The 12,279-nt window shown below is 38.4% G+C and overlaps 1 protein-coding gene across 2 annotated transcripts in view; it reads right to left on the bottom strand.

Annotated features, from left to right (window-relative positions):
• Positions 1–11,589, bottom strand: part of LOC115419835 (tensin-2-like) — a 35,879-nt gene extending 24,290 nt beyond the window's left edge. For both annotated transcript variants that reach the window (XM_030134873.1, XM_030134875.1), the window contains exons 1-3: positions 10,835–11,589; positions 1,614–1,719; positions 1,410–1,447 (exon numbers count right to left, since the gene is read on the bottom strand). In XM_030134873.1, coding sequence (XP_029990733.1) covers positions 1,410–1,447; positions 1,614–1,719; positions 10,835–10,951 — 261 coding nt within the window. In that variant the 5' untranslated portion in view covers positions 10,952–11,589. The remainder of the gene's footprint in view (positions 1–1,409; positions 1,448–1,613; positions 1,720–10,834) is intronic.
• Between the last annotated feature and the right edge of the window lie 690 nt (positions 11,590–12,279).

Here is a 12,279-nt window from a genome sequence, read left to right as displayed (position 1 = left end):
AAAACAAGGGTGGTCTGATAATTTTTTCTGCAACTGTATACAGTTAATTTAACCCTTTCATGCATGAATTATGAGAACCTTAGTCAAGATTTTTTTCTTGATTGTTTTTATTCCTCCTTAGGCATTAAAAAAAAAACAATGTGATGAAGTTTTTTTTCTATAGAGTTACAAAAATATCCATGCATTTAATTTTTGAAGTAAAGAAACATATGTTTAAAACCCAATATCGGAAAGTGATATGAAAACAATGAAATAAAACCTTTTTAATGCTGCTAATCTGATGTCTTCTCACATTTTAACATATTCTAATGCTAGTAATTACTCACTTCATGGAGATAATATGCAAAAAAAAAAACAACCTTTTTGTCTAACAAGTAACAATTGATTTACACTAAAACATGTCACTGCAGATCAGGTTTATCAAGAACAGCAAAGTTAGTTATAGTATAGTATTAAGTAATGGTATGAATGTCAGGGTACGAGATGGTGCGTAAGTGTCCACTGTGTTGGCTGATATGAAACTAAAACAACAAAACCCATTAATATACAAGAAAACAGCTGTAGAAGAACTGTCCACTGTAGTGACTTATGCATGAAAGGGTTAAAAAACTGTTTGCCTTGACTTGATTTTTATGTAGTTACAACTTAACATGCATTCTGGAAAGTTTCTACATACCACATCATGCACAGTTGATCCACTTATCTCGGATGATTCTTCTTTTTCTTACAGTTACACACATACATATACATATTGCCTAACTTGTAGATGCTATTATTAATAATTAATGAAATAAACTTAAGGCTCAGGGAGGTTGTGTCTTCATCCATCAGTGATAAAAACACCATCTGTAGCTTGTTCAGTGTTCAATATGACCATCATTCAGCAGCAATTTTGGCCCTTTTTGATAATTAAAACAACTTCAGTGTGCACATGGGTAAGTGTTGGGATGATCCACTTCTACAGACTACTACTTTTTTTTATTTTTTACAATGGAATAGCTTCCAGTTTGCCTTGTTCTTTTTTCTCCTCTGAGCTCTAACAGGTCATTACTGCCATTATTAAACCTGACATCGCTCTTCACAGACAATCCTAATGAGTATTAGACTATTTTGGAAAATACTCATTTCTAATTACCTCAAACGCTCAAATCAAGTTGTATTAGAAAGCCACTTTAAAAGGTCTCTCCAGAGCTCCCGCTATGCCGCGTTGCCACATGACACAATTACTCATAGCAACCTGGCTGTTTGTAGTTCATGGGGGAGGCCTTCTTTAACCAGACATCTAGGTCAGTGCACATGGCTTACCCCACTTAGGACTCACATCATATTAACATCGCAACCCAAGAACCTTTGACACAGCAACACAATTTTACCCTGGACAGGAAGAATGTTTTGAGCTTAAATCTTACCTTAGTCTCACATGTCTTATGAACTGCAACCTTGCAGTCTGCAAACAATCAGAGAGAAGTACAGCAGTTACACACCGGCTTTTTTTCCCATGACTTTCAGTACAGTATGGGTGAGTCTGTCTGTCTGTGTCATATGTGCATCCACGCTCCACCTCAGTTGTGTCTCAGGGTCTGCTGCCCGACCTGACTGAGCCGTGAACTTACCAATGCAGAATGCTCCAGGGTTACTGATGCTCTGCTTGCATACATCACACACTCGCCTCTTCTTGAAGCTCTTCTCTGTGAAGGTGTGGCTCCCAGAGATGGCAAGCTGCAGACACATGGGGGTTGGGGGTCAATCGTGATTGTTTTTACACCAAATAAACAGAATATTAGACACAAAAAGCAGAAACGCTGCAGCTGGAGGTGGGTCATTATTCATTTGAACCGAGCACTTTTTAGGAACCCCTCAGTGCCGTTCCCTTGTGAGGTGGTGGATGTTTTCAGTCTCCTACATGGATGCTGTCAGCACAGATGTGTCCTGGTTCAGTGACACACCAGCGTGAACACTGTACCTGTGCATTTCAGCGAAAACACCCGTCACATCGCACTGTGTTTTAAAGCATCCTGTTGTCTTTTAATTCATCCTTATTCTGTCTCAGTGTGTGGGGCTGTTTAGATGATGAAAAATATTCACCAGATTCCACATCCTTGTGTTGTCTGTTCACAGGTAAAGTAGAAGGACATGGTGCACAAGTGTGTGTTTGCTGCATGTGTTTTTAGTTGAGTTTTTATGAGCTTCCTTGCCTTCAATGATATTATTTTTCTGTAAACTTGACAAGCTGTTGTTTCCTCCCACGCTGTCTGCTGTCATTGCCTTTGCCAAGTCTCACTTCAGGAAGACTCAATGACAAAAACATGGGTCCAATTATACTGCGGTGACATGAGTTAAACTGGCAAGTCAATAATGGGGTTCCTAGACAGACTTTTATAGAGAAATTTAAGCTCCAAGCAAATAAAAACAAATCTAAACTAATTTTGGGTCAATTATTATTTCTTTCCAGTATCACACTTAAAAATACAGATACATAATTATAGAATAGAATAGAATAGAATAGAATAGAATAGAATATATCGCCAAAAAAACACAATGAAATTTGAAGTGCTAGTTAAAAACCCACACATTCATTCACATGTCCACCATACAATAAATAAGTAGTAAATACAATAACTAAATATACAGAAACAGCAAATAAATGTATTAAAAAAATACTTGATTGACATGGTACTACCGCCATAGAACTTTCATCTTATTTCGTCTGCATTCATCTTTAGCCACTGATTTTATGATTTAGTGCCTTTTGTGTAACTTTTTGTGCAAACCTCTTATAGAAATGATGTGAAGGATGGTTATTTATGATCAGAGAATGGTAAAGGCCTCAGAAATCTAGATGAAGAACCTTTAAAACAATTAGAATACATGAGTAGAAATTAAAAAAAAAAAAAAAGCATATATACTAAGCAAAAAATAAAATACATTCTTAAGGCAAAAGAAAAATACAAATACATAAAGGGATGACAACATATGATGAATACAATCATTAAATATAAAAATATATTGTGAGAACAAAAAATATTATTTTATTGCCCAGTCTGAATCTAAACCAGACAAATACTGTGGAAACAACCTGATATATGGCATTTAATTTTAGTTTCATTATACTGACTGTACTGGGTAACGCTGGCAGCTGTGTAAACATAAAAAAATCTGTGGAAAAGGCGAAGGTAATTCTGATGCAGCCAAACTCCAATGTAGCTGGTGCAATATTAATGAAAGAAAGGCGTATGAACACACACGGAGTCACATTGCGGTTACGAGAACAGTCTGCGCATGAATGTTGAATACACAGGGAAAAGCCCAGTTAAAGTGGCCCATCCTTGGCAGTGCCCAGATATATAAATATATGCAAAATAAAGGTTCAATACAAGTTGCACGTGTTTGCACATGCAGTCTCATTGAGGCAAATAAGTGCGCCGCTGCCCTGAGTCATCCATGGATTTTTTTCTATTTAAAAACCAATACTCATCTCTCCCAGTCAAAAGAACTAGGACAATGTTTATAGAAAGTTATGGCAACGCCCTCTTACAGCAGCGCCTTCTGACAGCATGTGAAGCACATTAAACCATTAAATCTTTCCCTGAGCAAATACAGAGAGGGGGTGCCTGGAAACATCAGGGAGGAGATGCTGTGTGTGCTATTCTATTAGTGTGTGTGTGCCTATGTTTGTCTTATGTAATGGGGACGTAAACCTGATTACACAGTCACACTTAGGGGACACAGCTCGCGTTGTGGGGGCATATTTAAAGCTGGTAAGCATTACATCTGAAATCAAGACTTGTTTTAGATTCAGGTGAAGGTCAAAGGTTATAGTCGGGTTAAAGGTTATGTTTTGGTATGTTGTGGTTAGAGTTAATGAATGTCATTCAATGCTTTGCTTGAAAACACGAGTATGTATGTGAGGCATTTGAAGGGGTGGGGGCCATAAACATCCCACCTGCACACACTGGTGTTTCTTTTCCTCTTAAATGACTCGATGCATTTCTCTCGTCTTGTATAACATTTCTCAACTTTTTTTTCCTCCCTTTTTCCGATGCATGGGTTTTCCAGACAGAAGGGGCATTGAATTTAACTCTGGAAGGTGAAGGTGGCTGTAAACCGGTGTCGGAAACTCTTTCACACTATGCATCACTGTGTTGATGAACTATCTGACGTCTTTGAGTGATCCTTTCACTTAACTGCAATGCATTATGAAAGAGCTCTGTTTTTCATACACACTCTAAATGCTTTATGAACACAGATGCATAATTGATGTATTATGTAGATCTACCTTAAACTTGCAGAGTTGTTACATAATAACAACAACAACAACCTAAATGCTGAATATAATACACAGCCATTCAGAAAATACCTGCAGTTTCAGCCTTAGTTGATGGAAACTACACGCCAAAAAGTAAAGACTTAAACTGTAGTGTTTAAAATTTAACATTAAAACCATTAACACATCCCTAACTGTCACCTAAATTCCTCCTGCTGCAAAAGAAATTAAACATTTATCAGAAATCTAGACTTAAAACATAGCAACACAAGAAGTCAGAAGGAGTCTCAATAGCTATAAAAAGACATTTTTTTTTTTTTTTTTTTTTTTTTTTTTGCAATGCTTGACTATTTGATGAGAAAAATTAACAAATCTATTGTCATTTCTCTCGGTGTTTCAAACTATTTTCTGAGATTCTTATGAAACCTGTGATTTTATGGGTGATAGTAATATTTTCTTCTCTTCAAAAACACCAGAAGTTACATAAGAAAATCTCTAATGCATTTATCGTGTAATTCTTTGTCATGTAGTAAAAACCTTGTTGGATGTTTCTTTTAGTCACTGACCCGGACAGACTACATGATGAGCTCACGAGCATCAATGGGACACATTACCATTATGTCGTATGTATTGATCAGATAAGAGGCAGTGGAGTATTGACGTGTTTGTTGTGCTGTTATGACGAATACTTCAGTTGTAAACTTTGGCTCCATGTGTTGAATGTGGCAGTCTGTGAGAGGATTTTGGTAAAATATAAAACCAGACCGATTAACCTGACAAAAGAGGCCATCTGAGGGCAGAATATCATCATCCCCTTCAGTCATTTACATTTCAAATATGATTACATAACCTGGGAGTTTTTCAGGTTAAATCAGTTGGGTTTATGCAGTGCCTTAGTGAGTTGCTGTACACATAAAACCTAACCTGAAATCACCTGTCAGATGCAAAATAATCCTACCTCAACTTACCTCAGCATAACTTTATTAAAAAAAAATGCTACAACTTGTACTGGAAAACATTTCGCCACATAGAATAATTCATCATAAAATTAAACAACCCTTTAGCAAAGTAGTTGAGGAGTTAGATGAAAGTTAAGGGTAATAATGTCAAATGTGATGACATATTCTAATGTGTATGTATAGCTTGTTTTAATTTAGATTTTTATTTTATTTTGAGCCAAAAGACAATTGAATTTCCCTTAAGAGACTTTTTTCATCTCAAGGCTCAAAACAATAATCTCCCTGGGACCCAAACTGACAACATTTACATCATGCATTGCTGTAATATCTACATTTTTATTGCCTCTTCCATTGTCAAAACAATGTTGAATAAATGCACAGGGGATAACCAATGCAAGGGGGACACACTATTTACATAAAGCCAAAACAAACTATCGAAATTCCATTACAAATTCACACTGGCTTACTTTTCCACTGTCAACACTTTCTTGAAAGTCTTTCTTTGCATAGAAAACAAACATGACTTGGTGACTGTAGTGGAAAAAATAACACCCTCCTTGTATTAGAATAAGTAACAGCAGGTTTAGTGTTTTATTCTCTTCTCTTCTCTTCTCTTCTCTTCTCTTCTCTTCTCTTCTCTTCTCTTCTCTTCTCTCTCTTCTCTTCTCTTCTCTTCTCTTCTCTTCTCTTCTCTTCTCTTCTCTTCTCTTCTCTTCTCTTCTCTTCTCTTCTCTTCTCTTCCATGTGTTTTGTAGCATTTATTCTACATTACATAACATAGTGAGGGGAGTTAAAAATACCATCTATATTATAAAAGGGAAGTGGACTCTGTGTGTGTCTCGGGTATCACACAAAATCTGGAAAGACTTGACTGCTGCAGTTTGGCATACTTATGTACTTTTGGTCAAGGAAGAGACTAGTGAAAACAGCAAGTTGATAAGACCGATATTTTGGGAGATATTAGTAATTTTGGAATACAATGGCCTCCCAATGGCCAATCATGTTGCTATGTCCAGAATCGTAGAATCATAGAATTGAAGAGGGTTACCTAGCAACAGATAAACAATAGAGGCATGTTGCCATGGTGTCAAATTTCATGTGCAGAAACAAATATGCCAGCTGAGAGGTTATTCAACTGAAAACGCCGGTGGAATTTACCAAGAAAGTAAAGGAATGAACTGTATCAGACAATCTAGAACCCGTGGTTCCCCAATTCAATTCAGTTCAGATTTATTTGTAGAGCCCTATATCACAACAAGGTTGCCTCACAGGGCTTTACAGAATTAGTTGGATATGAAAACAAACAACAGTCAAATAAACATTGGATGAAGGAAATGGATTAAACCCTCCTTCTCGGCAAGGAAAAACTCCAAAAACCCAGTGGGAAAAGAGAAACCTCGGGGAGAACCACGGTGAAGGAGAGATCCACTCTCATGGACGGACAGGCTATAGATGGGTCAACGCGCTAGTTATAACATTAATATTTGTAAAGTTATATATAGGACTTTATATATATAAAGTTATATATATATATATGTAAAGTTATATATGTATGTATAGTATATCAATGTGTTAAGTCTTTCTACACTGTAGAATTTACTCTATGTAGAGGGCAAATGGAAAATCATGGGTTCTATGCACAAATATACAGCTAAACCCTAGTCATTACTCAGTGCACATCACACAGCTACTATTAATATTCAGCTGAACTTCACTATTGTTTTGTAGGAGCCACTGACCGACTCCGTCTCCTGCTGAACATCACTTCAACCCTTAAACATTATGAATGAACTGATATTTGTAAAAACAGTGTTTGGTCTGTACTGAGATGTAAGGCTTGGCCGATGTACTGGACCTGGACCATCTGTTGAACATATACCATCATATGTTCTAATATATCAAAGGCTCTGTGTTCCTTAACCCATAAAGACCCAAACCTCCACTGGCAACCAAAACCATCTATTGATCTAAAATGTTTAACAATTTCTGATCCACTGATCCTATTAATACATGTAAATAATTGGTGTAAAATGCAGTTTGTCATCTTTTCATGGTCATCAGATATGACCCATTTGGACGTTGAAAGGCTCCGTAGAGAACGTGGAAACACCGTCATCTTCTATAACATTGATTCACCAGTAAAACCCATGGAGTTGGATCAATGGCAGTGGATGGAGACTCTTGGTTTTATGTTCAGTTATTGACATCTTTACTGAAAATATCACTTTTTCTTGAGTTTTTTCTGTTTCTAAAAGAATTACCCTCAACTTTAATCTGAGTTTTAATGAACATCTATATGATCAGTAAATTAAATGTTGGAAAATACTGGATTTACACTGAAAAACCACAAAATACAGAGGATAATATAATAATAAATGTTGATAATTCACTTAAAAAAGGTTAAATATAGAGAAAAAATATTTTGGAAGCATCACAAAAGTAGCAGTGGGTCTTTATGGATTAATAGAAGTGTGCCTTTACTGGGAAAGAACTCTAAATAATTAATTAATTACTGATTCCTTGGCAGTCGCTGAGTGACATTTTGCTGGTTTCGGTCCTTCTGCAGGTAAGTTAAATAAATACACAAAGACAAATTTCTCTTTGTCTCTTATTCAGTTGAATTTCCACCACTCTTCACTAAGTGTTTGTCATTATAGAGACATATCTATTCCTAATATCTAAATGTTGTCTGATTACATAATAGCACAACCCTGTTGACGGTGAGTGTTATAGAACAACCAGAATCAGGTTCTGGGTCAGTGAGCACAGCAGTAGCTCCATCTAAAGGTCTGTGAAGAACAACTTATTCTAACATTTCCTTTTGGATCACTTTCAATCCATTTTATGCCAAAACCTTACTTTGATTACTCATCTGTTGATGTCAGTGCGTCAGTTTGACAGTATTACTTAAAATGCAGACTGAGCCAAGAGCACCACCTGATGGTAAAATACAGCCAAAGCAGCTCAGTCTCAAATGGAAAAAATGAAGACAGGAAAAATGATCTGATACTTCATAAAAAAGTTTTTAGCCCTCATGAAAATGCTGAAATTCCTGACACTATATATAAACTTGGAGTAGCATCTGTTTCTGTTTATGTCATTTATTTAATAATCAGAAGAGTACCAAATACAAATTCACAGTTGAAAATAATCAGAGAAGTAGGAAGGAAAGTGAGGGTGAAGACAATACTATGAATGTGAAGTATTATATGAAAATTATCCTTTACACTCTGTTTAAACCAGTAAATGATGATCAGAGCAATTTGTTGCGGGTTTTGTGCGTGTGTATCATTAATCTTTTTATATGCAACAGCGTTCCTGTTATTTAGTGTATATTATATATGTAACATAATTCACAGTGACATCAGATGTTTTTTTGTACTGCTGCAGAACGGACAGGAGTCTGTGATGTGACGTCGTGTCAAACCACATCATGTACTTTGCAGACCCTTAAAAAAAACTTAAACTGAGCGGACATACCGTCTCCGGAGGCTCTCCTGACTATCAGCAGTATTGCAGCATTGCATTACACTATTTAAGAACCCCACCCATTTGGGTTTTTGCAGCCAACGTCTATGTCATTCTCGAAGCATCTCTGACCACTGCAGAGCCCGAAGCTCTTCCATTTCTAACACTGAGATGAGGAGAGGGTCAGGCACCGGCACAGACATAATGGCTTTCTTTATGACTGACTCTGAATGACATTTTAGTTTCTGAATAGCGAGCGGCAGTAGGAACATTCATTTCATTTGGAAATAGCAAATCTCTGAAAACCATTTATAAATGTGTTTTATAAAGATGGGATCAGTTTAAAGCTAAAAGTACATTGATAATACTGTGTAATAATACAGGCATCGCTGAAATTGTTCTGTCATGTGTCTTGAGTGCAGAAAAAAATATATGATATAGATCATTTTTATAGAGTTGAAGCTACACCACACACACACACACACACATACGCTCAGTGTAAATGAATACAGAGTACAGTGACACAGCCCCTTGGCACTAAATGTCTGAGCCTGAATGAATGTTTTTTTCAGTAACACCTCACTTGTGATGACATGCTTTAGAGCAGGAGCCACAGAGTCACAACCTCTAGCTATTGGTAACACACACACACACACACACACACACACACACTGTCAGGAAGGGACGGGAGCAGGTGGTATACTCCAGTCCTGGTGGGTATTTATAACGGTGTGCCTACATGAGTAGAAGCTAAACAGCCATGAAAGTGCTGAAAATAGGTGTGGGAAGTGTGTGTGTGTGGAAAAAAAGAGAGAGAGAGAGAGAGAGAGAGAGAGAGAGAGACCGGAAAAAAACAGACAGTATAAACAAAATAAGAGTCTCCTGGACTGTATGCATGTATGACACATTTCATTCCTCTCCACTGCTGAGTCCACCCATTCAGGAGGGACTATGTTATCATAATTTGGCTCAGTCAGACACTTACACACACACACACACACACACACACACACAGTTAGAGACTCAGACAGACACACAATCAGGGCTTTTGGGATTTGAGGCCAAATGTGATCTGAATAACACGTTGGTTCCAAAAAGACCTCAGCGTTGTGTGAAACTATGCAAACACCCACATTGTCACATTTAGGTTTAATTCTAGGAGGAAAACTATTTGATCACTTGACAAAATAGTGACGTGCTTTGGCCTCTTTGTTGTCTTACTCTTATGTGCAGCTCGCATGCCACAGTGTGATTTACCATGATATGTGAGAATGGATACGTTATAGTGTGTAACCTTGGTGCTAAGCCAACAGACACTTTTTATTTTCGACTCTATAAAAGTCCTCCAGAGGCTTTACATGCTTGAGTTGGTCTTAAATCCATACTTATGCGCTGTTCCTAAATAGTCGGCAGACAGGCAGACGGCGCATCCAAACCAGAGAGTAACCTATACCACTTCCTTTTGAACCTTGGCCCCTGGGGACATGATTAACAGCGATCAAATGGATCATCCGGTGCTGCTTGTGTCTGTTTTTTCCTACCTCATCCCATGTCCCTGATTACTTTGCGCCCCATGGGAACAGTTAGTATGTAAAGGCATCACTAATTGATGCTAATAGATTTCTTTCTTTTGTTGCTTAGTGGCAACGAATGTGGCTTCTATCACTGTGTGCACTTCAGACCTCTGTTGAAGGTCTAAAAGGGACCTGTAAGCCACATGTGTATCCTCTGGTATGCAAGCATGTGCGGCATGAGTTGCTTCTGTTCTGATAAATGCTGACAAAAGAGGAGGAAGCTTTTGTAAGAGAGCACAGTCACTTTGGAGTTGACTAATTTGGAAATCTTGTGGTAATTCTCTGGATTCCTTTGGTTGATGTCTGCAAATAATATGTGATAGGAATGTAGAATCAAACAATTAAACATAGTATTTCCTGCTGAGTCAAATAACAGACGGACCAAACATCCTGGCCTGTGACTGGATGGTAGTTCAACTTTTGACAGTCAGTATTATAATCCTGATCCTTTGTGCCGTTTATTTTCATTTAGACTTTACTCTTTTCTGTTACTCTACATATATGATCATAAACAAAGCGTTTCTGCTGTTTGTAATCAGTGTATCCCTAAGGGGCAGTTTCTGACTGACCTCTGCTAGTTGAAGAATCTCAGGATGCACCTCAGGGTTTTCTTTGATGGGGCTTCCTCCTGTGTCAGGTCCCAGCTTCTTCATCCTGCCAGTGCTCGTGCTGTGAATGCAGCCCATCCTTCCAGCCTCTTTTTGCTTCAAATTGCAGCGTAGACCTTAATCAGATGGCCTTCTTAAAACCAAGCCGTGCTGTTCTTTTTTCCTCCTCTCACAGCTTCATGTTTGGAGGGCCTCCTTATGTTCGTGCTGCAGCTAATGCCTTCATGTGGACCTCTCCAGCATGTTCCCTTCTTTCCCCAGTGACTCCTTACACCTCTCTCTCTCTTTCCCTCTCTCACTCTGACAGCCTGCCCGGCCTCGAAATGCACCCCAGATGACTTTTTTCCCCCCCTTTACCTCCTCTCCTCTTACAACCTATCCAAGAAGTGTCACCGAGCACAGACCTTCCAGTCTTTCCCCCCTCTCCTCTTACAACCTCCCCTGTCCCCTGCTCTCTGGCTATCCTCACTCTGAAAGCATGCAAGCATACTCTCGCCACCTCTCATTTCCCTTCCCCCTTTAACTTGCCAATTCCTCCTTCTCTTCACCTCAGCCTCTGTAGACCTTCTAACGTGTCTCGTATGCCGTCCACGCTTGCAGACCCCACCGGTCTTGCCCTCTCCTCTCTTGTTTCCTCACGTCATCAGGCTCCTCTTGCTGTCTCTCCATGGGGGAGAAGGGGGCAGCTGTTTTGGCTTGTTGATGTCAGGCCCTTCCCCTTTCCTTGGATTCACTTCAACCCCTCTCACTCTCCTCTTCCTCATGAAGGAGTGATTATTAGATAGTGCTTCTTATAAACACGTCATCCCTATTGCACATGAGAACATAGTGTGGGCTTGCATTAATTTTGATAAAACTGGAAGAAAAAGGCTCAAGAGTGAGACTTTTTAACAAAAAACTACATTTACTTTACTTATAGCTCTGTATCTCCCTCTGTTGTAGTTTTACAGGAGGTAGGAGACACATGACAGCAACATTAATGTCCTCTTTTATTCCTTCAGTCGCATGAACTCTGTACTGAAATGAAAACAAAGATTGGCTCTGTACTTAAATCTTAGATCTGCGCTCCTAGTTAAATTCCTTCACACTACAGCTCCCTCTCTGTAACACATACACAACTGTATTTCCTCCAACTGGGTTCTCCAGACAAAATACTGCTTTAAGCAGCGAGGTTTTTGGGGTTGTGAGGGGAAAATCTCCAACAATAAGCTCTTTCTAAAACCATGTTTTTAGCTCCCAGTTAGATGCTACAAAGCAGTCTTTAGTTTTAAAGCTGAAACAAATTCATGGTTGGAGGCTAAATATGGCGACAAACCATCAACATGCATCCATCTTTAGCTCAACAAAGTCGCTTTAAGTCTAAAGAATTGAGGGTTTTTCAGATGGTAAACTTCTGAGCCGAGTTT

This window comes from Sphaeramia orbicularis, chromosome 5 (genome assembly GCF_902148855.1).
Source record: "Sphaeramia orbicularis chromosome 5, fSphaOr1.1, whole genome shotgun sequence".
NCBI classification, from domain to species: domain Eukaryota; kingdom Metazoa; phylum Chordata; class Actinopteri; order Kurtiformes; family Apogonidae; genus Sphaeramia; species Sphaeramia orbicularis.
The sequence above is the reverse complement of the archived record's forward strand: the minus strand, read 5'-3'. Positions and strand labels throughout refer to the sequence as shown.